This window comes from Bos javanicus, chromosome 1 (genome assembly GCF_032452875.1).
Source record: "Bos javanicus breed banteng chromosome 1, ARS-OSU_banteng_1.0, whole genome shotgun sequence".
NCBI classification, from domain to species: Eukaryota; Metazoa; Chordata; class Mammalia; order Artiodactyla; family Bovidae; genus Bos; species Bos javanicus.
The window spans coordinates 80,901,532-80,928,541 of NC_083868.1; the positions used below are offsets into that span (position 1 = coordinate 80,901,532).

General features: G+C 38.5%; 2 protein-coding genes and 1 long non-coding RNA gene across 7 annotated transcripts in view; 1 reads left to right on the forward strand and 2 right to left on the reverse strand.

Annotated features, from left to right (window-relative positions):
* Positions 1 to 2,991, reverse strand: part of DNAJB11 (DnaJ heat shock protein family (Hsp40) member B11) — a 22,160-nt gene extending 19,169 nt beyond the window's left edge. The window contains exon 1 of the mRNA XM_061413410.1: positions 2,634 to 2,991. Coding sequence (XP_061269394.1) covers positions 2,634 to 2,991 — 358 coding nt within the window. The remainder of the gene's footprint in view (positions 1 to 2,633) is intronic.
* Positions 1 to 26,677, forward strand: part of TBCCD1 (TBCC domain containing 1) — a 27,352-nt gene extending 675 nt beyond the window's left edge. Inside the window, exons 1-9 of one of the 5 annotated variants that reach the window (XR_009735774.1) lie at positions 2,870 to 2,946; positions 5,506 to 5,884; positions 10,557 to 10,712; positions 13,123 to 13,489; positions 15,261 to 15,447; positions 15,581 to 16,078; positions 21,999 to 22,149; positions 25,046 to 25,277; positions 25,488 to 26,677. Coding sequence is in view for 4 of the 5 variants with exons in the window: in XM_061413370.1 (XP_061269354.1) it covers positions 5,549 to 5,884; positions 10,557 to 10,712; positions 13,123 to 13,489; positions 15,261 to 15,447; positions 15,581 to 16,078; positions 21,999 to 22,128 (1,674 nt within the window). In the remaining variant the exon portion in view is untranslated. Of the gene's footprint in view, positions 1 to 2,869; positions 2,947 to 3,325; positions 3,688 to 5,505; positions 5,885 to 10,556; positions 10,713 to 13,122; positions 13,490 to 15,260; positions 15,448 to 15,580; positions 16,079 to 21,998; positions 22,150 to 25,045; positions 25,278 to 25,487 lie in introns of those variants that run through there. The other 4 variants (XM_061413355.1, XM_061413378.1, XM_061413360.1 and 1 more) reach the window with 4 other exon arrangements.
* The window catches only part of LOC133245853 (uncharacterized), a 7,496-nt gene continuing 3,836 nt past the window's right edge, over positions 23,351 to 27,010 (reverse strand). Inside the window, exon 2 of the long non-coding RNA XR_009735785.1 lies at positions 23,351 to 25,107. This is a non-coding gene — a long non-coding RNA (uncharacterized LOC133245853). The remainder of the gene's footprint in view (positions 25,108 to 27,010) is intronic.

Here is a 27,010-nt window from a genome sequence, read left to right on the forward strand (position 1 = left end):
TGATTTCTCTCCTGTGTCCCCTATCCGAATCTTTACCTTTAAACCATTTCTTGAATCTGTCCACTATTATATATCTCCACCACCTCTTGGCCAAATCACATCATCTCCCACCAGGCAAGGGCTTCCTAACTGGTCTCCCTGCCTCCACTCCTAGTATCTTAGGATCTCTTTCTCACCCCGACCCTTTTCCCTGCCATGATTTTTTACACACATGTCAGATCATATAATTTCTCTGCTTAAAAGCCTCGAATGACTTTCCATTGCACTTACAATAAGATCCCCAGCCTTTATACTAGCTGTTAGATAATATAATAATGTTTCCTTGTTTAGCCACTAAGTCGTGTCCAACTCTTTGTCACCCCATGGACTGTAGCCTGCCAGGCTCCTCTGTCCATGGGATTCTCCAGGCAAGAATACTGGAGTGGGTTGCTATTTCCTTCTCCAGGGGATCTTCCTGACCCAGGGATTAAAACCCATGTCTCCTGCATTGGCAGGTGGATTCTTTACCACTGAGTCACCAGGGAAGCCCCATAAGAAACGTCTAAAGAGATTTAAAATATATCAATTATATATATGTATACCACTTGGGTATCATACACATTAAAAATATTAATAGGCAGCAAAAGACAAATATACAACTTTAAATAAACCATCTGTCTAATTATTCTCTAAATGGGTAACTAGTGCCTAAAAAGTTTAAAGAGGAATACTGGCCTAGCTGAGTCAATGTTAAAACATTGATAATATAAAGAAATAGATTTGTTCAGTTGCTCAGTCATGTCTGTATCTGACTCTTTGCAACCCCATGGACAGCAGCAGACCGGGCTTTCCTGTCCTTCACTATCTCCAGTAGTTTGCTCAAACTCATGTCCATTCAATCGATTATACCATCCAACTATCTCATCCTCAGGAAGAGAATGGGTGACAGAAAGAAATTGAAGCAGTCACCCAAATTTTCAGAATAATGTTAATCCTAGAAAATATCTTAGTTCTAAAATCTAGTAACATCCCAAAGGCGAGAGTCTCTTCCTTAACAATCCTAAAAGTTTGTACTGTTACATCTCAAAAAATAAGGAATGTGTATAAAGTCAGATTAAGATGATAATCAAAAATAAAATCTCTCAGTCTAGAATATAAAGAGCTGGGGAAGTAGGAGAATGATACTGTTCAAACATGCCAATGATCATCTGCAGAATAAATATAATGAAATAAAAATTTATGGGAACTTAAATAGAAAAAGCAAACCTCACAGATAAATATTTGAACCATGATTGGCAATGCAGCTTTGGTGATCAAGTGATCACGGCAGGCAGCAGGCAGAAGTCAGAATTAGGAAGCAGGACATGAGGAGGCATGTATTAATGAATGTGCCCTGACTCTCAGCATCATTCCAGTGTGCCACTAGCCAAGTTTCAAGTGCTCTATAGCCACATGTGGCCAGTAAGAAACATTATTTTTCAATAAAGCTGGGAAAAAAAGAACAAAAAACATATATGATCTGTACCTTCACCTAGTATACTCCTTACCACGTTTTCCAGCAAAACAGTTTCCTTTATCTTTTTTGACTACATCAAGCTCATTCCTGGTTAGGGCCTTTATTCTAGTTGGTTTCTGCCTGAAACACTCTTCCCTCAGATCCTAACAGGGGTGACTCCTTTTTAAACTCAGATAACAGCTTAAATTCACCACTTTATAGAAGACTTCCTTGACCGAGCAACCAAAATTAGCAACTATTGAATCTCTGTTCTTACACTGCCCTGTTTTATTTTATTATTTTCATCCCTGCCCTAACAGTCACACATACTGGAATGCCAGTTTCATGAGAGCATGAATCTGGACTGTTCTCTTAACAGCTGTTTAAGGCAGCAGCTTAGCACAGAGTCTGCCATGGCGTAAAAGTCGCTTCCACTGTGATCTTCGTGTGCTGGCTTCTTATTCTTCGGGCCTCAGCTCAGATTTGGCATACACCCCTTTCCCCAAATTTCGTAGCACTTACATATGAAATTATTATATTTTTTCCTAATGTATTATTTGTTCTCCCTATCAAAATATACACTCCAAGAAAGCAAGGGCTTTATGTTTTGTTCACTACTGTAATTCAAGTGGCTAACATTGTGCCAGACACAGTGCAGAGCTAAGAGGGAGACCAGGTTACTGCTTTCAGGAAGATGCCTACTAAGGGAGAGGCCACATGCAAGAGGAGCTAAATTGCATTTTATGGTCTTATTTACCTTTGTATCTCCCACACCTAGAGGCCATAAACGAACTAAGAAAGCAGAAAATGGCCAAAAATCATAAAATGAAAGTTTAGAGAAAGAAGTGATGTTCTTATACTAGGTGAAATCCAAAAAAACTTCTTAAAGGCAGTAACATGGAGGAAAAGCTAACAGTTAAGGAGCTCACCCTGGTCGCTCTTGCTTCAGATAGCCTGGGTTTGTATCTTTGCTCGGTCGCTGTGTTACTTTCACCTCTCTAAGCCCTAGTTTCTTCATCTGTAAAACAAGTGTACTTAGAGTGCTCTTAGGAAGACTGAGATAAGTTAAGGTGCTTTAATCAGTGCCGAGTTCATAGTATTCTATAAAAGTAACCTGTCACTTTCATTATTATTACTGATGAAAGCGTGCTGACCTTACCAGCAGCTAGTTGCTGACCACAGCTCTGTGGAGCAATAGAAAACTTCCTACTACCCTGAGTAGAAAAGCGCGACTCCAGAAAGCAGCCAGGTCTGGTTCCAGGTTCCAGCATCAAGGACTCTTGGCGCCAGCCAAGTGTATCGCAGATCGAGAAAGAAGTACTGGTCCGCTCTAGCAATGTCGTGCGCCAGGTCTCGGTGGTGCGAGGCCTCGCGCTTGCGCAGAGGGTGGGCGACGAGCGCTGGGCCGGTCTGGCGCGCAAGGCACGGCCGCACCCAGAGAGGTCCGGTGGAACGGCCAGTTGCCTTTGCAGGTAACCGCTCGCGGGCCCGCGCCAGGGAGGGAGGAGAGGGACCATCTTGCTTCGGGCTTCGGCTGGGAAGGCAGCCTTTGCGCTCGCCAGGTCTTGGGTCCTCTACAGACCCTGTTAGCTGGGGCTTCTCTGTTCCCGAAGTCTGATCTGGGCGCTCTCGGGCTGCACATCCCGCCTCCTAACCTGGACCGCGTCCTACCCCGGACCGCGGATGAGGTGGCGGCGAAGCCTCGGGAGGACGGCCTTGGGCCTCACGCTGGTCTCCCCTCCTAAAAAACCAGGATCCCAGGGAAGCTTTTGAAGCGGAAAGGAGCTTTCGTTTATGTTTATGAATTTAGCCGTCCCGAGTTTCGTGGTTAGAATAGAGGGTTCGTCTCCAGTGGGCTTTTGATTGCTCGCTTTAGAGACAGGTGGACTATACTGGAGCGGACCAAGATCTTCCTCACAGAACCTGCATCGTCTGATTTTACTCAGAAAATTCGAAGATAGCTGTCATCCACCCTTTAACACCCTTTCTGAGGTTCATGCTTCCATGATTCTTCACTTGGCCCTTACGTGGCCCTCCATTTAAGACCACTCATTCTGGTAATTCTCTTCTAGACTCACTCCCACTTTCCAGATTCTCCTAAAACTGGGTTCCTAAAGTATTAATATATATGTGTGTAAGTAGCTCAGTTCTGAAGTCAGATTGACTTGAATTCTAATCCGGGTTTCTCTGCCAACTCAAGTATGTGACTCTAGGTAAGTAACTCACTTAACTTTTCTAAGCCCCAGTTTTCTCATCTGAAAATGGGGATAATATATGTATCTCTAGGTGATTGTAAGGATGAAAGAAGGTGAAAAGCATGAAATACTTAGAATGCTGCCTAGCACATAATAAGCACGTAATTTATGTCCGTTATTTTTTGAACAGAGAATTCCCCAAAGAAGCACAGCTTTCTTAGAATCAAGTGCCAAACAAAAATAGCAGTAAAACTTTTTTTCATCCAGTCATAAAATGAAGGTTTTTAAAGTGAAGTTAATGCTGAGGCGTGCTCAACGAAAACCATTGGTTGGTCAACTGATGGAAAATTTTATATAATCATTTTGGAAAGCAGTGGATGTATGGCGGGAACTTGTGAAATGTCAATTACTTCATTTCACAAATGCACATTTGAAAATTTTCTCTGGGAATTAATCACAAGCCAGAATATATGCAGAAAGGTGGTAATTACAGCATTATTTATAAAAGTGAAAACATTAAACTTTTTATTGTGGAAAAATTTCACATATATAAAAGTAGAATAGGTAAGTGAACCCCCACGTGCCCATCATCCAGCTTCAACAATGATCACTATTTTGTCTGTCTTGTTTTTGTGAAAAAATATAAATTTACAAGGTGTCTGAAAATAGAACAGATGAATAAACTGGAGTATCTTTTTTCAGCTTTTAAAATAATACAGAATTGTACTATACAATGCAGAATATACAGTATTATCACAACTATGAACATTCAAAAACCTGTGTAGAAAAGGAAGTACAGTAAAATATTAACCAGTTTCCCTTTGGTGGTAGGCCTGTGGATACTTTCCTCCCCTTCCATTTTTAGATATTTAATAAATATTCCATTAAAATGGTATATTGTTGTTAACAACAAGCAATGAACAAACAAAATCTAAAAATATTGCTCCTGAACTAAGGACAATAGAATATGCCAGAGCAGGTTCACTGTTACAGAAAATAAAGATGCTTTAATTTCCTTGATCAGTTTTTTCGGTTTGTGTTTACATGGGCGTTCTTGTCTGCCACCTCTGCTAGTGCTTGATGTTGCACTCATATGGGCAACTAACACATCCAAATCTTTAATCAATCTCATCCTCTATATGTAAGTGATTGGACTTTGAAATTTTATTCCCCTTATTTTGATTAGTGTTTGCCCTCAGGGTAGAGCAAGATTTCTGGTGATAGGATGGCTCTTTTTTTCCATTTCTTCTTTTCTTTATCCTGAGCAGGCATCTATCTCATACCTCACGCATTTATACACTTACTAGAACAACCACTTTCAACAAGTCAGATGGTTTTATCACATTTTTTTCTTGCTCAAATAGATTATGATGAGATCTGACCAAAAGATCTATTTTGTTTTTGTTTGATGAACTGGATTCACTTTTTAAACTGAATCTAGTACATGAAACTAGCACATGTAAACGGAGAAGGCAATGGCACCCCACTCCAGCACTCTTGCTTGGAAAATCCCATGAACGGAGGAGCCTGGTGGGCTGCAGTCCATGGGGTCGCTAAGAGTTGGACATTACTGAGCGACTTCACTTTCATTTTTCACTTTCATGCATTGGAGAAGGAAATGGCAACCCACTCAGTGTTCTTGTCTGGAGAATCCCAGGGACGGGGAGCCTGGTGGGCTGCCGTCTATGGGGTCGCACAGAGTCGGACACGACTGAAGTGACTTAGCAGCAGCAGCAGCAGTACATTTAAAAACAGTTAAGGGAAAGGTCACCTTACAAGAAAATGTGTAAATGAGTTTTGTTTCAAATTAGTTTGTAAAGAAACTTTGTTTCCTAGGTATGCAAAGAAGCCTTTTCACGCAGATGTCCTTAGAGATAATATGGATCAGTCCGGAGTTCTCCTCTGGGTAAAAGCAGAACCCTTCATAGTGGGTGCCTTGCAGATTCCCCCTCCGTCCAAGTTCAGTCTTCACTATCTCAGGAAGATATCCACGTACGTGCGAACACGGACCATAGAGGGAGGTTACCCACGCCTGTCTTGGTCTACATGGAGGCACATTGCATGTGGGAAGCTGCAGTTGGCTAAGGATCTGGCATGGCTTTACTTTGAAATGTTTGATAGTCTTGCAATGAAGACACCAGAGGAGCGCCTGGAATGGTCTGAGATTCTGTCCAACTGCATGTCTGAGGATGAAGTCGAAAAGCAAAGAAATCAGGTATCAATTTATATGTGTGTGTGTTTAGTTACTTTGGGAAATAAACTATTTAAAATTTTTGTACTAGCTGTAGAGTGTGCAAGTTTTAGATTTTATTTATTAATATTTTAATGATGGTCAACTTTATTTTTTTGTATTTATTTTTTTAATATATTTATTTTAATTGGAGGTTAATTACTTTACAATATTGTATAGGTTTTGCCATACATCAACATGAATCCGCCACAGGTATACACGTGTTCCCCATCCTGAACCCCCTCCCTTCTCCCTCCCTGTACCATCCCTCTGCGTTGTCCCAGTGCACCAGCCCCAAGCATCCAGTATCGTGCATTGAATCTGGACTGGCGATTCGTTTCATATATAATATTATACATGTTTAGATTTTAATGACCATGTGATCCCAAAGCACCATTTAAGTTTTAGCATTTCCAGTTTGGCAGTATTTAGTGAATTAGTCCTTACTTAGCAATCCATACTCATCTACTTTCAAAGTGATAATGATATAGAAACCCTGTAATTGGAAGAGGGAAATATTTTCATTGACATTAAAACTAGTATTGAGGTATGTGAGTGCTTACGATCTGTTGACTGTTACGGTAAGAGCACCTGCCTGCTTTTAAGTGTGCATTTGCTGTGTGCTGGGAGTCAAAGATAATTAGACTAGCAGCTGTGCCCTCATGGAGCTCATAGACTAGTAGGGGAAGCTGGTATGTGTAAAAGGTGCTATTTAATAAACATTTCTTCAAAGAAGACATGCAGATGACCAACGATGTTAATTATTAGAGAAGTACAAATCAAAAACCACATTGAATTCTACTCAGTACTCTGAAATGACCAATATGGGAAAAGAATCTAAAAAAGAGTGGATATATGTGTAACTGATTCACTTTGCTGTGCACCTCAAACTAACAGACCTTGTAAATCAACTGTTATTGTATTAGTCACTCAGTCATGTCCAACTCTTTGTGACCCCGTCGGCTGTAGCCCACCAGGCTCCTCTGTGCGTGGGATTCTCCAGGCAAGAATACTGGAGTGGGTTGCCATTCCCTTCTCCAGGGGATCTTCCCAACATAGGCATCAAATCTGGGTCTCCAGCATTGCAGGCAGGTTCTTTTCCATCTGAGCCACTAGGGAAGCCCAAGTCAACTATACTCTAATAAAAATTGTTAAATAAAAACCACTCTGAGGTATTACCTCACACCATTCAGAATGGCTATCATCAAAAAATCTACAAATAACAAATGCTGGGGAGGGTGTGGAGAAAAGACTACCTTGCAAACTGTTGACGGGAATGTAAATTGGTACAGCCACTATGGAAAACAGTATGGAGGTTCCTTAAAATAAAAATAAAGCTACCATATGATCCAGCAATCCCACTCTTGGACCTATATCCAAAGAAAACTCTAATTTGAAAAGAGGCAAGTACCCCAGTGTTCATGGCAGCATGTTTACATTTGCTAACACTTGGAGGCAACCTAAGTGTCTGTCAACAGATGAATGGATAAGGAAGACACATATATTAATTACTCATCATAGAAAAGAATGAAATCATGCCATTTGCAACAACATGGATGATCCTAGAGATTATCATACTAAATGAAGTAAGAGAAAAATAAATACGATACCACTTCTATGTGGATATAGAAAATAGTACAAATGAACTTATTTGCAAAACTGAAACAGACTCATAGCCATAGAAAACAAACTTGTGAAGTGGGGAGATAAATTAGGAGTATGGGGTTAACAGATGCACACTACCATATATAAAAGAGATAAACAACAAGGATCTGCTATATGGCATAGGGAACTATATTCAATATCTCATAATACACTAATGGAAAAGGATCAAATGTATATATATAATGGAAAATAATCAAATTGTGTGTGTGTGTGTGTGTAACCGAATCACTTTGCTGTACACATGAAATTTAACAATATTGTAAATCAACTATACTTCAGTTTAAAAAGTACTATTTAATAGAATGGAATGAACAGTAAAAGTATGCATAGAGTACAGAAACAGAATGGAGAAGAGAATAGTTAATTCTGGTGATGAGGAAAGATTTCACAGGGAAAGTATATTAATCAGAGTAAGCTTATTACAGTAACAAGTGAGTCCAGCGTTTCAGTGACTTAGTGCAATAACATTTTATTTCTTATTCATGCGGCAGTCCAACATAAGGCGTCTGGTTGGATGAGTCTCTAGGCTGCTGTTGTCTAAGCAAATGACTCAGGGATCTAGGCATCTTCTGTCTTTTAGAGCCACTATTGTACTAGTCTGCTTTGCTGCAGTTAAAAACAAACAAAAATGAAATTCCAGTGGCTTACAGTAACTGGAGTTTATTTCTTGCTTATTTGACTTTTAGTTTGCACCTTAGTGAAAGCTCTTTTCCAGGCTCTGGCTCTGTTTCTGCCCATTTGGGGACTCAGGCTGAAGGAACAGCTTCTGTGAAGGTCATGCCTGTCTTATGATAGAAGGGAAGAGCAAAAGAATAGGAGAAAAGTTTTGACACCTCTTAAAACTTTTGCTCAGATGTGACATAAACGGCAGCTACTTTTGTTCCACTGGCTAAAGCCTTGTCAGGTGTCCATGCCTGATATTATTAAGATGGGAGGGAATCTGCCTCATAGGAAGTAGGGAAATCCTGTGGCCATAGATAGAGCCATGTAAGCCCCTTGGAAGATGAGGAAGTGAAAATTGCAAATAAAATACAGTTTGCTACGGCCATGCCCACTAGGGCCTGAGTCCTTCACGTCTATTCTTTGGGAGGCTTGAAAGTATTATGTGTAAATCCACCCATATTCCATTGATTGTAACCCAGTTATGCCATATTCAGTTTCAAAGGAGGCTGGGAAATGCCATCTGATTGTGTGCTCAAGGAGGGAAAGGTATTTAATTAGCACCTAGTGAGACTCTACCACATGAAATAATATCTAAACAAGGTTTTGGAAATTGAAAAAAAGTTTGGCAAGCAACCAGGAGGAGAAGGGCATTATAATTAGTTGTTGTTCAGTCACTAAATCATGTTCAACTGTTTGTGACCTCATGAACTTCAGCACTCCAGGCTTCCCTCTCCTTTGCTGTCTCTCAGAGTTTGCCCAGGTTCACGTCCATTGCATCAGTGGTGCCATCCAACCATCTCATCCTCTGTTGCCCCCTTCTCCTCCTGCCCTCAATCTTTCCCAGCATCAGGGTCTTTTCCAGGAGTCCGCTCTTGGCATCAATTGGCCAAGGTGTCAGAGCTTCAGCATCAGTCCTTAAACATTTATTGAGTGCCTACTATGTGCAGTAGTGAGTGCTGTGGATACAGAGATGAATAAAACCTTCAAGAAGCCCCAGTGTTTTTTGAGTGCTTACTATGTGTGCTAGTTATTAGGAACATAAAAATGAAAAAGAGATCTCATAGTCTCATGGAGAGGCGGGTATATGGAGAAGTAATGACAGTATAACACATAATTATTAAACGGAAGTACTAATATGTATAAAATCAGGAAGTTATGTTGAGTGAAAAAAGTCAGTCCCAAAAGATGACATACTGTGATTCTGTTTATGTAACATTCTTGAAATGACAAAATTATGGAAACAGAGAACAGAAAAGTGGCCAGGGGCTGAAGAAGGGGTGAGGGAAGGTGGGAAGTCTGTGTGGCTATAAAAGGGCAACATGAGGATCTGTGTGTGGATGGAAGTGTTCTTTACCTTGACTGCATCCATGTCAATACCCTGTCAATACTATGGCACAATAGTTTTGCAAGATGGGAAATTGAGTAAAGAGTACATCAGATCTTTGTTCTTGCAGCTGCATGTGAAACTACACTTACCTCAAAAGGTTCAGTTAAGAAAGTAACTTTAGTTAAGAAAAAAACCTAAAAAAAAAATACATAGATTCATGAGGTTCCATGTTGACTGCTGATCTGAATAGCTAGGTTTAGGTGGTTCTGAGAACCCATATTTTTAAGTTCCTTAGGCTTCATGATTTTGAGCTGTGTTGGCAATCAGGGTGAATATAGCTGTAGTCCTAGAGGTATTACTTCACTTTTTTGCCTCCATTGTATGTGTATGGGAATGGGTATATGAGGATAATCATGAGCTTCAAACCATACCTTCTTCAAATAAATGATTTAGAAACATTTGTCAGGCCAGTAGTATTTTTTTTTTTTTAATCAAGCACTTTTTAAAGAATTTGATGAAAACCTGAGGCCTACTCCTCCACAGAATACCATACACCAAAAAATTACATACAATTTCAGATGTTACCCTGATATCCTAAACTTTCTTGATTAGTTTATGATTATGTTTAACTTCTGTGTCTTGATTAAATTTCCTTCCTTTCTTTCTACTTTTTAATTCAAATTACCAAGGTTTATTAAATATAATTTTAAACTTCTGAAATAATATACTTCTAAAAAGAATGGGCTTCATGACTTTTGGGAGAGAATATCAGTGGCCATAGATGCTACATAGCTTTCTGAGAAGATAAGTGACTCCAGTTTAGTTTTAGACACTCCATCTGGGTGCCAGAGACACCTGCATCCAATGCTAGAAACATGTTTCATTTGCCCTTTTAGGGTCAGAACACTGTTGTGACTTCTTTTACTATACCTACTTAGTTGTAGACTAGTGGTTGATGTCATTTTAGGACATGGGTTCATCATTTATTTTCTTCTTGGACAGCTTTCCGTGGACACCCTGCAGTTTCTGCTCTTCTTACATATACAGCAGTTAAACAAGGTCTCCCTGAGGACATCTTTGATTGGGGAAGAGTGGCCTAGTCCCAGACACAGAGCTCAGTCTCCTGACCTGACTGAAAAATCCAGTTGTCATAATAAGGTACTGTTTAAATTATGGTCTCTTTCTCTGACAGGGACAATTTTCGAGGGAGATATATTGCCTTCATTAAAAATTACTTTGAATAACTTATATAAGCCAGAGATTTGCTGGCTTGTTTTGTTTTGATTTTTTTCCTATTTATAAAACAAAATCAACATGTGTAGTCTTAATCAACATAGAGAAGTGATTTCAGTTCCTTCAATGACACAAAAATCACTTAGATAATTTTCTGGCATATCATTCACTTGACTCTTAATTAGTGTTCACATTTTTGCAAATGTTGATGAATTCGATTTCACATGATTGTAGGCAAGTCAGTTAACTTCTCTTGCTTCGCTTCTTTTCTCTGCTTGGGGATGATAATGCCTATTTCTGAGTGGCTGTGAGAATTCAGTAATATACAGCACATGACTTGTTGCACAGTAAGCACCAGTATATGGTGACTTTAATTTGTGTATGGCATCTCCCAGCAACTGACTGGATCAGGGATGGACACTTGACTAGAGTAACCCATTCCTTGGCATGACTTTGAAAGTGGTCTGGTTTGAAATGGTGACCATGGCCCAAACAATACCCCAAGGGGTTGAAGAAATTACCAATTGGTGATGGGTATTTGAGCTGGTAGCTCATGTGGCATTGAGACCAGCACAGCTAGCGAATTTGTGAGTGACCTGGAGTTATGATGGATTAAACTCTGAGGGAATCAGAGAAAAAGAAGAGAATGGAACAGATATGCAGAGCGTCCTGGGAGAGAAAGAGGTTCAAACTGGCTTTCCGGTTCCAGTTCTGATGAGGCCTCTCTGTACTTCCATTTGGGAGATGACTATGTGTCCCTGCAGTAAATCTCCCTTCACTTAAATTAACTTGTATTCCCTGTGCCAGTGAAAGTTACTACCAGCCAGCCATCCATGCTCTCTCTATCACCACTCTTACCTACTTAGTTGTCAAGCCTTATTGATTCTGATTCCAAAATAACTTTAAAAATTTGTCTTTCTTCTTCTTCTTATATAGGTCCTAGTGTCTTTTTTTTTTTTTTTTGCTTTTATTTCTGGTATTAGATCCTACTTGATCATCCTGCTTTTAATCTAGAGCCCACCTACTACACTGGAGTTTCCTAAATACAGATGAGTTGTATCCATCTCCTGTCAGAACTCCACCAGTGAATTCTCACTGTCATTGTTGTCTTCACCCTTGTACTCTTGGAGTCCTCTCCAGGCTGCTTACTACGGGGGAGGGAGATGCAGCAAGAAGGGGGAAGAGCAGGTGAGGTTGTGGGCAGCTCTGCTTTGAAGTGTTCCCTGGCATCCAAAAGAGAGTTTATTCAAAAGAGAAAATGGTATAGCTGTTTACAAAATAGTTTGAAAATCTCTGGCACACACAATGAAGCCCAGAGACCTTAGTATTTCATGCAAGGCTTTTGCTGAATGGACGCTACCTACCATTTTACCTTCCTCTGCCACTTCCCAGCATGCTCCCTACACCCCACCCAGAATTTTCTCTCAACATAGCATGTAATTTTACTCCTATGGGCCTTTGGATGCAGTTTACTAGGGCTAGAATGCCTTTTTTCCTGATCTGTTTGCAAAACTACCAATGTCAATCAAGAATCTATTCAAACAGCACTACACTAAGATTTGTTTTCCCCAAATGACGTTCTTGTTCCTCTCCTGCCCATAGAACATCTTTCAGATCTCTGCTATAGGTCTTATCTCATTGTGTTTTAGTTTATGTTGTCATTTCACTACACAGATGCTGAATTCCTTGAGGACAGGAACCATGTCTTACTCAGTTTGTATAATTCATCACATAACACTGGTCATATCACATAAGAGGTATTCAAAAAAATATGTCAAATGAATGAGCCAAGTTATTAGAATGTCTACCAACTCAAAGCTTATTCCCAAAGTAATAACTTCTTTTAAATCTGACTACTGTAAGATCAGTTGCCTTTTTTCATCAGATTTTGAAATTCTGTGATTTGAGAAGGTAAATTTAAAAAACCTAGTGCTTCATGAAATGTTTGATGTAAACTTTTAGAATATTTACTAGCTGTGTGACCTTGGGCAAATTTCTTTTTGTATCTCCATTTCTTCATCTGTGAAATGGGCATGGTAATGGCATCTAATTTAAGACTGTTGCTAGGACTAAATAATGATAAAGTTTCTTTAACAGTGCTTGGCACACACTGAAGCTTAGCTACTAGTGTTACTTTTGGATTATCTTAGGTAGGATAGAATCTCTTTATACCTATCACATGCACAGAAAATCTTTGTAAGTTTTGTATAGTCACCTTAAATGCTTTTGGGGGGATGAGGCAAAGTATAAACATAAAACAATTAAAATATGAAAGTTTCAGATCTCACTGAATCTCGTTGTTCTGTTAAGAGTGCTTTCTTTTGATATTTTTTAGAACTGGAATGATTACAGTCATCAGGCTTTTGTCTGTGATCATCTGTCAGATCTCCTTGAGCTGCTTTTAGACCCAGAGCAACTTACTGCATCATTTCATTCAACCCACAGTAGTCTAGTCTCTCGGGAAGCTGTTGTGGCGCTCAGCTTTCTTATCGAAGGTACAGTGAGTGGAGCTAGGAAGATATATCCGCTCTATGAACTTGCACTGTGGCATCCACTGCATGCGGAAACGGGCTTCTCAAAGGCCTCTAAGACTTTTTCTTTCTACAAGCTGGAAGCCTGGTTAAGGACCTGCTTGACTGGGAATCCATTTGGTACATCTGCTTGCCTCAAGTCTGGAAAGAAATTGGCTTGGGCTCACCAAGGTATTTATTAATATCTTAATCTATATTAAATTGAATGACAGGTTATGGAACCTAGTATTTTCTGGTGTATTAGTGATCACACATCTTTTGTGGAAGACCTCAAGAATATTGCTACAATAAAAGGGAAAAAAGGGAACATCTCTTTTGTAAATGACTTTTTCTCAAGGCAGCAACAATCTCAGTTGACTCATTAGTCCAACTTGCTTTGGTTGCAGCTAACAGAAACTCCAACTTCAGTTAGTTCTTTCTTTGCTTTACTTTTGTCTTTTCTGGCTCGTTTTCCCTCTCACTCTCATGCTGATTTGTTTGAAGCTTTCCCATTTTCTGTGCCATTTAGCAGAAATTGGCTATTCCACAGTTATACCCTCATAGAGTTGTTGCAAAAATGAAGTTCTTTTAGCTATACAGACACAGGCAGACTAGCTATTTCTGAATTAGAAATGTAAATTTATAGTAGAGAGAATTTGGCTTTGGTTGCAAAGGTATCTACTTCTGATCGTCCAGTGATGGCTAACGGGATAGGTTCAGGTACTGTATGACTTCTTGGAGCCCAGGTATAAGTTTTAAGAGAAGAGAGCCTCAGAAATAGGTGCTGCACTAAGGCAAATGCCAGGCAAAATTAATGGGAAAAGACTAGAATATACTTCCAAAATCTTTGAGTTTCAGAGATAAAGAGAAAATAGTTTCCATGCAAATGTAAAAAAAAAAAAAATCACTTTTGTATCAAATTTTTGTAATGCTAAAATTCAGAAAACAGTTGAGCAACATCTACAATGATCCAAGTATTTTATATGCAACCAAGTTATTGCTCTAGCATGAGGTCAGACTCTCAGGTATGTATGGCTCCTATAAACAGGAGATACTATATAATTATTGATGTTGATAAAAGAAATATAAGTGCAAGTAAGTTTTTAAACATTGTTAGGTTAAGTACTAGGAGGAAAAAGGACATCTGACCTCTTAGGATTACAAAATGTGTTAGATAGTAGGATTACAAATAATTTTTATCTTGTTTTACTTATAGTATTTAAAAGTTTTCTGCAGTAGCCGTATATTAGTTTTCTAATAAAAGAAAACAAGAATTGTTTTAAAAGAATAGCGTACTACGTGACCTCTCCACATTTGGCAGTTTTCTTTACAAGAGTGGTCCTGGTGGCTTGCAGGGAAGTACAGTCTGAGAAAGCAATGACGTCATGGGGAGACTGTGTTAGGAGGGCAGCCTGCACAGAGTTTTTGAGTGTGAGTTTGTGCAAGGCACCATGTCTGAGAGGAAGATGTACTCTCAGTAATGATCCCGGGAGTAAAGACATGAACCTAAATAGAATGCATGGAATGATGTGGTAAGTAACTTGGGAGGAGTTCAGAATTTGTATTATGGCAATTTAAAAAGAATATTTCAGAGTTGGGATGATAAATTAAGGTGAGTTGGGGAAGACACTTGAATCGCGTCAACTCTACCACTTACTAGCCTTATGGCCTTAGGCACATTACTTAACTTGAAGAGTAGACATGAAAAAAATCTTAGATCTATAGGCAATCTTGAATGGATTGTAGATTTAACCTTTTTTTAAAAAGGCAATTTAAAATTTGGCAACATACAGAAAAGCACAGAGAGTAGTATAGCATACAGCTCTTTACCTGACACTCAGATCTAACACTTTTTAAACCTGTTATGTATCTAATTTTAGACATATGGACATGTAGATATGTATGAGCTCATTTGGATGATGGGTTTCCTTTGAAACTATCTTTATGTATTTTTCTTAAATAGTTGAAGGGACAACCAAGAGAGCGAAGATTGCCTGTAATACTCACGTGGCCCCAAGGATGCACCGCATGGTGGTGATGAGCCAGGTTTACAAGCAGACGTTGGCCAAGAGCTCAGATACTCTGGTGGGGGCACATGTAAAGATCCATCGTTGCAACGAGTCTTTTATATATCTGCTCTCCCCCTTACGGTAAGCAGTCTTCATAGTGTCCTGACGTTGTTACATCTTCTTTAGAATGGGGTCCTTTTATTTGTCATCACAGAGTAATATTGTAGCCAAACGTTTTTTAATCTTATTCAAAGGAATTTACCTCATTTTTCAGATCCGTGACAATTGAGAAGTGCAGAAATAGCACCTTTGTCCTGGGCCCTGTACAGACTGCTCTTCACCTCCACAGCTGTGACAATGTTAAAGTCATTGCTGTTTGCCATCGTCTGTCCATCTCATCGACAACAGGTTGCATCTTTCACATTCTGACACCTACACGCCCCCTTATTCTCTCTGGGAACCAGAGAGTAACTTTTGCCCCTTTTCATACCCATTACCCAATGCTGGAGGACCACATGGCTAGGACCGGCCTTGCTACAGTGCCTAACTATTGGGATAATCCCATGATTGTGTGCAGAGAGAACAGCAGCCCAAGTGTCTTCCGACTCCTACCACCATGTGAATTCTATGTGTTTATTATTCCATTTGAAATGGAAGGGGACACAACAGAGATACCTGGGGGTCTTCCATCTGCATATCAGAAAGCACTGAGCCAAAGGGAAAAAAAGATACAGGTCTGGCAGAAAACTGTGAAGGAAGCTCGTTTAACAAAGTGAGTATTTTCTAGAAGTAAGTAGTAACTTGTCTTATGTAAAACTCCACGGGAAAGCAAATTAATCTGCATGCATCCTCAGTCTCTCAGTCGTGTTTGGCTCTTTTGTGACCCCATAGACTGAAGCCCGCCAGGCTCCTCTGTCCATGGAATTCTCCAGGCAAGACTACTGGAGTGGGTTGCCTTTTCCTACTCCAGGGGATCTTCCCAATCCCCAAACCTGCGTCTCCTGCATTGGCAAGTAGATTCTTTATGACTGCGCCATCTGGGAAGCCCCCCAAATTAATCTGCACATGTTTATAATTGTGCTAAACAAACAAAATAGACAAAGTGTGTCTTTTGTTAAGGTCAGTATTCCAGGTACTGTTTGGTTGGGGGATGGGAGCAAGTGGATACTCAAGTATTAGACTCCCTCCTTTTTTTTTTGGCATAGTAAATTTTATTTTTTTTATACACAAAAAACCACTTTGTATTGGGGTATAGCCAGTTAACAATGTTGTGATAGTTCCAGGGGAACAGTGAAGGGACTCAGCCATACATAATCCATGTATCCATTTTCCCCTAAAATTCCCTCCTACCCAGGCTGCCACATAACACTGAGCAGAGTTCCATGTGCTATACAATAGGTTTTTGTTAGTTATCCATTTTAAATATAGCAGTATGTACATGACCTTCCCAAATGGACTCTCTCCTTTTAAGAAGCTTCAGTTTAACTGGCAGATGATAAGACTTAAATGAAGGACCATATATAAGGTCAATCATAAATGGATTACTTTTAGTTTTTAATTTTCTCCTCTGCACTATATTGGTGGTTCTCAAATGGTTGTGTGTCAGGATCATCTAAAGAGCTTGTTAAAAATACAGGTCCTGGCTCCTCTACTCTACAGATAGACTTCCGAGAAGTTGATTCCTAATGCTGGTCCATGGACTAGTGCCAGTTTTTGTCAAAGTTCCTAATTCATAGTAAAATGTGAAAAATAAGTACAGTGTTTTTAAGTAGTGCTAAATTTAGTCAACTTAGAATACTGTCTTTTATTCTGAAATTGTTTTTTTCTTACTTTGTAGGTACTGAAGTATCTTGTTTTTAATAACATGCTTGATATAATAGATGCTTATGGTTTATTATGTCCACCACAAAATTTTATTTCAAGGGTACTTGTCTTTAAACTCTAAGAGCCAGGGACACGCTATATATAAAGCATATATAAAGATTCAGAAAACATGAGTGTGGGTAGTTGGAGAAGATTGATGGAGGAAAAAGAATTTGTGTTGGACATTGAAAAATGAGCAGAGTTTGGATAGGAATTGAGGGTTAGGCAGAATACTTGAAACAGCACCAGAGGAACAGATGTGGAAACAGAAGCAGACTTAAGGTGTCCTGGAAATCAGTTGCTTAAACAAGATTCAGGGTGTGGATAATATTTAAACTTGTATGAGTAGATCAAGCCAGATTATGTAGAATCTTGCATATCAGTCAATAAGAGTTAGATTTATGTGGAATTAAATAATAGAAGGCATAAAAAGGTTTTAACAATGGAATGAAGTTCAGAAATCCATTTCATTTATTCAGGAACATTTATAGAATGCCTACAATGTGCAAACCACCTTATTAGATGGTATGGCAGATAAAGAAATGTGATTGGCACATATGAAGATCCTTTGATTAGATCTGAAAGAGGGAAGTCAGGGTGATATTACAGTATTCTAGACTAAAAAACTGGACTACAGTGGAGATAAAGGGTGTGGAAACCGGAAATACTTTGACAGGAGGCTGAACTTGGTACAAGATTTTCTAAAAAAGACAAAGATGACTTCAAAAATTGGACTCCAGTTTAGACACCTTTGATCACTTTTCTTCTGGACAGAATAGCATGTACAACTTAAAAAGTAGTGGGTGCTCAGAATAATTATTAAGTAATTATTTAATAATTAAGTAATTATTGTCTGTACAATATTTTGGTATTTAATTTTGTTAGAGATGTTAGGAAAGATAACTAAGAAACATTATAGTACCACAGGATGAAGGGGTGCTTCTCCTACAACACTGTCCATTTGGGAGCTGGAGCTAGTTTGAGAAGAGGGTATCAAGTTCTTTTGGAGGCTGTTTACATGAAATGTCCTATATCCTAATAATGTCTTGATCCTTAAGACTTAGAAAAACTCTTACTTTAATAATTGGATTCCATTTGCTTGGTATTAGTTTTTTGTTTGTTATTATTTTTCCTGATTATCATTATCTTGGAAAATAGCAGCCATTCTAAAAATGTTTCTATTTCTTATGATCCAGAGCTGTGATTTGATGTGTAAGTAGGAGTGCCTATTTTAATTAGCTCTCTTGATTTTATTGGATGTTAAAATTAGTGTTGTTCTTTGGACAGCTGTGTCTGTATTGTAGTGTAAAGTACTCTGACTCAGGAATTAGTACAGACCATGCCACTTACTGTGTGACACTGAAGGTGTCATCTGATCTATCGCTTGGCTATATCACATATATATAGTGTATTTTCTACCTGATAAGATTGATATAAAGGTTCATTAATAAAGATAACTTACAGTAATGATGCAGGTATAAGACACTGTAGTGGTGTGTCCTGTACCATGTGTAGTAGTGTGAGTGTAAGGCACCCTGCTTAGTGATGAGTTTGAAAGACATATCTTCTAGGTGAGATTGTTTACTCAATATCTGAGACATGACCTGTTAGAATTAACTTCATTCTAAGAGAAACTGTTGAAAAAAGACTCGATCCAGCCATCTAATTTTCTGGATGCATTTTTGTGGCATATGGATTAAGGAAGGAAGTATATAAGATATACTTACACACTTGCATTTAGATTCTTTAATTAAAACCCTTTTTGTTTTGTATTGAGGTATAGCAAAGTAACACTGTTGTGATAGTTTCAGATACATGTATACATATACATGTATATACATGTATCTATTCTCCTCCAAACTACTTGGTTTGTATCTCATGGATTGAGCCACCAGGATACTAATAATACTGATCAGTCATGTTCAGCTTAGCAAAACAATGCTATGACCATAAAAGTAAGTAAGACGTACTGAGCACTTACTATGTGCCCTGTACTGTTCTAAGCACCTTCTATGTATTAACTCATTTTTTCTTCCTAACGTCAAGGCTGTATATTGTCACCCTACTTATTTAACTTATATGCAGAGTACATCATGAGAAATGCTGGGCTGGATGAAGCACAAGCTGGAATCAAGACTGCCAGGAGAAATATCAATAACCTCAGATGTGCAGATGACACCACCCTTATGGCAGAAAGAGAAGAAGAATTAAAGAGCCTCTTGATGAAAGTGAGAGAGGAGAGTGAAAAAGTTGGCTTAAAGCTCAACATTCAGAAAACTAAGATCATGGCATCTGGTCCCATCACTTCATGGCAAATAGATGGGGAAACAGTGGAAACAGTGGCTGACTTTTTTGGGGGCTCCCAAATCACTGAAGATGGTGATTGCAGCCATGAAATTAAAAGACGCTTACTCCTTGGAAGGAAAGTTATGACCAACTTAGACAGCATATTAAAAAGCAGAGATATTACTTTGTCAACAAAGGTCCATGTAGTCAAGGCTATGGTTTTTCCAGTAGTCATGTGTGGATGTGAGAGTTGGACTATAAAGAAAGCTGAGCGTAGAAGAATTGATGCTTTTGAACTGTGGTGTTGGAGAAGACTCTTTGAGAGTCCCTTGGACTGCAAGGAGATCCAACCAGTCCGTCCTAAAGGAAATCAGTCCTGGGTGTTCATTGGAAGGACTGATGCTGAAGCTGAAACTCCAATATTTTGGCCACCTGATGTGAAGAGCTGACTCGTGTGAAAAGACCCTGATATTGGGAAAGATTGAAGGCAGGAGAAGGGAACGACAGAAGATGAGATGGTTAGATGGCATCACCAACTCAATGGACATGAGTTTGGGTAAACTCTGGGAGTTGGTGATGGACAGGGAGGCCTGGTTCATGGGGTTGCAAAGAGTCAGACACGACTGAGTGACTGAGCTGAACTGAACAATTCCTTATCATGGATGAGGAAATTAAGGAACAGAGAAATTTAAGTAATTTACCCAAAGTCACACAGGAGTCAGGATTTGCATCTAGTCAGCCTGGTTCCAGAACCTAGGTTCTTAGTGTCTCTACTGTTTTCTATGAACTATTATCATATGTAATATAATCATTATAATGATGCGATATAAAAGTGGATCATTGGAAAAACATTCTTTTAAAGCAATGCTGTTGTTTGGATGCTGCTGGTATTTAGATGCCTAGATCTTCCCACACGTACAGAAAACTTATACACATGTGCAGAATCTGGAATGTAGTAAGGCACTTAATACATGTTAACTGTGAGTTATAGTGTCTTCAAGTGGTAAGATCCTTGATAACACTAGAAACAAGGAAAAGCACACAATTTCACCTTGGGAACATGGAAAGACAGGAATTGTTTGCTAATTTGAAAGGAAACTCCCAACATCATCCTTTTAAAGTGATTAGGTTATATAATTTCCTTACTGTGGTCCCTGTCATGAGTCCCCGTCATACTTGAAATAAAATGCAATATAAAACCTTCGTGGTACCTACCAGGCCCTTTCTGCCTCATTTTTCTCCCATTCTTTTCCTTATTCACTGTCCTCCCACCATACTATGATCTTACTTACTCATTGCCATCCAGCCATACTCCACCAGGAATGTATCTGTAGAATAAAGTTGGATATCATTACTTATTGCAAGGAGGGAAATAATTAGTTACATCTCCATAAAAGCATGTTTAAAAGAACTGATCATTGCATTTTGGGTGTGATAGATGATTTGAGGGAGGGTCTTGTTGTGAGTTGGATGCAATCTGGAAGTGAGGGTGATTCTGTGATTTGGTATTATAACAATTTTTATATTAAAGAAAGGAATAAAAGGGATAAAAATGTAATTGTAAAGAAACAGCAGTCACTCATTAGCCAGGAAAGGGTAATGCTCAGTCGTTTTTGTGGTTTGGATCACAAAATGTTTTTGTTTTTCACCCAGACCTGAGATATGATTTTGGAGTGGTTTTGTTTTTGTGTTGATTTAGCATCCCACAATGATCTTGTCTGCTACAGGTGTGCTGTAGGATTATTTATGTTTAACAGAAGAGCACCACAGCCAGGCCAGATCCAGACTACACCTAGGCCTAGCTAAGCCTAGGTGCTAAGCCAACTCCTGGCTGTCAGGAGTGTCTCTTCTCTTGCTTATCCTGAACGTGTTAAATATTCTTTCACTTTTGAGTCTTTGCAGTTTTTGTGCCCTCTGCCTGGAATGTTCTTCTCCAGATATTTATTTTGCTTAATCCACCACTTCATTCAGATTTCTGCCTAAGTGTGATCTTAGGTGTCTCCTATCCCTCCTTTCTAAATTAGCATTCCCAATACTCTCAATTTCCCTACTGTGCTCTGTTTTTCTAACTACTTAAGTTCATACACACACACACACAGACACATGTTATTTATTACCTATATTCCCTACTAGAATATGCAGTTCACAAGCAGCACAGACTACATAGATCACAATGGGAACCACTCCCTCTGGAGTCTTGTGGTGCAGAGCTGCCTGGACAGAGGCCATTTCTCTTTTCTTTACACGTCTTATCAGTCAGAACACTACCCAGCATCACTGGTCCTCAGTAAATATCTGTTGAGTGAATAATCACAGTAGAACAAAATATATAATTACTGACAAGTTTTTACAAAGAATTGTATTTGACCATTTTTTTTTTTTTTTGGTGGTGGTGGTGGTGATGTAGTATGTAGCACTGAACAAAGCAGTCATTCAGAGGGAACAAATGAATAACTAGAAATAATTTAAAATTTATCCTATTAAAGCATTTTATAACCACTTGGTATAAAATTAATGGGAGTGCATTGTTTTTGCCGTTTTAGGGATCAAAGGAAGCAGTTTCAGGTACTTGTGGAAAACAAGTTTTATGAGTGGTTGATTAATACAGGACACCGTCAGCAGCTGGACAGCCTTGTGCCTCCTGCAGCAGGCTCCAAACAAGCAGCAGGATAAGGCTTCCTCATCGAAACACTGGTGGGTATTTACAGTGGCGACCACGTAAATTATTTGGAGGAAATCTTATGTGTGCCCTCCCCCCAAAAAAAACCACACAGACTGTTACGTTACCAACCATTGCTATTTTTTTCCACTGCTCCCACCAGCATATACAGAATTTTAAATGCCCATATTTATGACATTTTATACTGAGAAGACCAACCAGAATATTCAGAACCTATAGCGTTATCAGCAAATAGAATAGCCAAATTTGTCTTTTTTGTCTCTTGCCTGGCACAGTCCAAAGCTGTTCGGTACTTCCCTGTATATGGCTTTAAGGTTTACTCTTTCTAACACATTTCACCTCTGTCCTGTAAACCCACATACTAGTCATTTAATTTAGCTAGTCTTTGTTAATTGTGCATTAATAAATAACTAGAATTAATCCAAATGAAGGTTTGAATACTAAACTCTAGGAAACCTGCAGATTCAATAGAAGAGGACATAGATACAGACACATTTACTGGAAGTTGTTTAATCCAAATACATAGTATTTTTTTCTAATAGAAATTAGCTTATTTTGCTATTTGAAAGTATCTTTAAAGACTCACAATAGAAAAACACAAAGGACATAAGTAGGTAGCTCACAGAAAGATACTTATAAAGATGCTCACTTTCACCTAAAATTAGAAATGTAAGATACTATTTTTCATCTATCACCTTGGCATAGGTCAAAAACGTAATTTTCAACACTAAGACATTTCACTTACCACTGAGCAAAGTAAATTTGTGCAACCTTTTTGGAGGATAGTTTGACAAAATCAGAATTAAAAATGCACACATTCTTTGACTTTGTAATTTCACATCTTAGATTTAGCTTACAGATATGTAAAGATCTGTTTAAAAGAAATGTTCGTTGTAGCATTATTTGAAATAGCTGTAGGCTGGAAACAAGCCAAATGTTTCTCAGTAGAGGGCTGGTGCCTATGAACCAGTTCGTTCATGCTTGGAGTGCATCTTTAAGAAGAGTGGAGTATGTCTACAGGGGTTCACCTTGAACGATCTGTGGTGGAGTGAAAGTAAAAGGGGAGAAGGGGAGTAAAATGTTGCCTTGTGTGTTTGAGAAAAAAAAGGAGGGATAATCCCACATATTTATATACTAATTATATGCTTTTAAAATTTCTGAAAAGTTATAAAGAAATTGTTAGTGTTTGAGGAATGAGACTGGATGTCTAGGGTGGGAGAAAACTTATTCTTAATTTTTATTGAGATATAATTCACATACCATAAAACTCACTTTTTAAAGTGAAGAATTCACCAGCTTTGATTATATTCACAAGTTTGTACAACCATCACCATGAACAAATCCAGAACATTTTCATCACCCTAGAAATAAACCCCATATACATTGATAGTCAGGCCCAAATCCTCCAACTCTGATATCTCCTCTGCCCCGTGTTCCCAGGCAATCTCTAACCTGCTGTTTGTCACTTGCCTTGTCAGTTTTGGACATTTCAGGTATTGATAAGTGGAATCATGCAACATGTGGCGTTTGTGTCTGGCTTCTTTCACTTAGCATAATGTTTTTAAGGTTTATCTGTGTTATAGCATGTGACAGTATTCCTTTTTATGGTTGGATACTGTTCTGTTCAGAGAAGGCAATGGCACCCCACTCCAGTACTCTTGCCTGGAAAATCCCATGGATGGAGGAGCCTGGTGGGCTGCAGTCCATGGGGTCGCTAAGAGTCGGACACAACTGACCGACTTCCCTTTCACTTTTCACTTTCATGCATTGGAGAAGGAAATGGCAACCCACTCCAGTGTTCTTGCCTGGAGAATCCCAGGGACAGGGGAGCCTGGTGGGCTGCCGTCCATGGGGTCGCACAGAGTCAGACACAACTGAAGCGGCTTAGCAGCAGCAGCAGCACTCTTCCACTGGGGCTTCCCTGGTGGCTCAGTGGCAAAGAAACCACCTGCTGTGCAGGAGACATGGGAGACATGGGTGTGATCCCTGGGTCAGAAAGATCCCCTAGAGAAGGAAATGGCAACCCACTCCAGTATTCTTGCCTGGGAAATCCCATGGACAGAGGAACCTGGTGGGCTACAGTCCATGGGGTTGCAAAAGAGTCAGACACGACTTAGCAACTAAACAACAACTATTAATATTCCATTATATGGATATACCACACTTTATCTGTTCATCAGTTGATAGACATTTGAGTTGCTTCCACTTGTTAGCTGTTGTGAATAATGCTGCTATATGTACTTTCTTGTATAAATTTTTGTATAGAGATATGTTTTTATTTATCTTCAGTATACAATACAGAGGAGTAGAATTGAAAGGCCATATGTTTAATTTTTTGAGGAACTGCTGAACTGTTTTCCAAAGCTGGGTAGCATATTCTTTACTGTTTATACATTGTTTATATTTTCAGTATGTATTACTTTTTATGAAAAAAGAATTTTACAATACTTCAGTTGCTCAGTCATGTCTGACTCTTTGCAACCCCATGGGCTGCAGCACGCCAGGCTTCCCTGTCCATCACCAACTCCCAGAGCTCGCTCAAACTCACATCCATTGAGTCAGTGATGCCATCCAACCATCTCATCCTCTCTTGTCCCCTTCTCCTCCTGCCTTCAATCTTTCCCAGCATCAGGGTCTTTTCCAGTGAGTCAGTTCTTTGCATCAGGTGGCCAAAGTATTGGAGCTTCAGCTTCAGCATCAGTCTTTCCAATGAATATTCAGGACTGATTTCCTTTAGGATTGACTGGTTAGATCTCCTTGCAGTCCAAGAGACTCTCAAGAGTCTTTATGCTCAGCTTTCTTTATAGTCCAACTCTCACATCCATACATGACCACTGGAAAAACCATACCTTTGACTAGATGGACCTTTGTCAGCAAAGTAATGTCTCTGCTTTTTAATATTCTGTCTAGGTTTGTCATAGTTTTTCTTCCAAGGACCAAATGTCTTTTAATTTCATGGCTGCAGTCACCATCTGCAGTGATTTTGGAGCCCAAGAAAATAAAGTCTGTCACTTACAATAGTCAATAAATAGTGAAGTTAAGAATTGAAAATCTGATGAAGATTAAACAAAGGAAATGGGAACTATAAGAGGATAAAATTTTACTTTAGACTAATCCCCACTGCCTACTACTTTGTCTATATGTGAGTTTCTTTTCTTTATGTCTATATGTGAACCTAAGAAAACAGGAATGTAGTTAACTTTTAACTCACACTAAAAATTTAGAGTTTTATCACTCTAAATTATTATCTGATTGATTTATGTGATGTTGTGAAAAGGGTTTTTTCCTATTTTTCCTTGAAGGCGATAGAAAATTGTGATTATAGTTTTGTTTTCTTTTTTTTTTTTTCCAGTCATTTTCAGGATCCTGGCAACATGTGGATGAACAGAAGATGGTGCACACGTTGAAACTAAACTGGGAAAGTGCTCTTGCTGCTCTCAACTTTGGAGATTTTTCTTCCTATTTAAGACCTTTATGTTTCCTTCCAATTTCACTTGTTATTGTTTACATTGAATTTTAGTCTAAACTTCTATTATATAAACATATTGTTTATAGAATATTAGAAGGCTCACTTTATGATACTAAAATGAAAAAGTTGATGAAGACATTATGTTAATATTAAAATGACTTGAGTATTGATTTAGTAAACCTTACATTTTAAGTTGTGTAATGAAAGGGTTTCATCCTTTCTAGAGTTAAATAAGAGTTTTATAGTTCTTTGTAAGTATTTAAATTGAAATTGCTATGCCTTTTAAAAAAGAATTGAAATGAAAGTATGACTTGGAGTATAAATATAAATATAGCAGAAAAGCTTTTATACAAAGATATTTTAGTCCTTAAAGTATACAACAATGAAATTGTGTAGACTTTTTATTTTTCATTTTCTGCTTCAAATTTTCAATAAAACTCTAAAAAGTAATTTTCTCCTTTTGATTAAAAAATAAAGTTTTAACTTTAGGAAAGGTTTCCAAAGTCATTCTGTGATGTTATATCAAAATAAAGTTTACATTTGATAGGAGAGTTGTGTTCTTTAAGATAAAGGAAAAGTTTAATAAATAATCTGATTGCTGATAAATGTTGTTTCATATGCTCTTTGGTCAGTTAATTAGTAATTATATCAAAATTAAATCTCTTGTGAAGAGATAAGAAATCTCTTATTTCTAAAGTGAAAATTAACTCTCAGAATGTTTTAATTGGAGTTATTACGGTTTTTAAGATGAAATTTAACCAAGCAGAGCATTGTCAAATAAAGAAACACTGGAGTAGTAGGAGTGTGTTTTGGAAATTGCTATTGGTTAATAAAGTTAATGGTATTAATTAGATACTTTCTTTAAAGAATACTAAGCACATAACTTAATACTTTATAACCCAACAAGCTTCATATCAAGGCACATTTGTCATTTTCTGAACTAACCATAATATATCTGGGGGCATCCCATTTATAAAAATATTTGCTGGAGTCTTTATTAGTGGAAAGATGAGGAAGTAGAACTTTTAAGAAGAGTATATTTGACCAGGAAAATTAAAATGGAGAAGACTTGATTTGTTGTTTGAGTTTACGTGAGATGTAATCTTATTCATAAAATCAGAGGTATATTAAATGCCAAAAACTGTTCTCTACACGGGTTCTAAGATGATAGAATGGCAGAGAAATGCCACCTAGCAGGCGGCAGGTCAGGCTTAGCTAAACCTTTGTGATGCAGGATTTCCACAGTAACTTTCTACTTCTTGGGCTACATACTGTAGCACCCTTTCTTGTGGACTAGAACTTTTGTATGTATGTGTGTGTGTGGGAAAAAACTTAAGGGACAGTTGGCAGGAGTGTGAATTCCCACATGCCCTTTGTCTGGGTTGACCAATTGTTAACATTTTGCT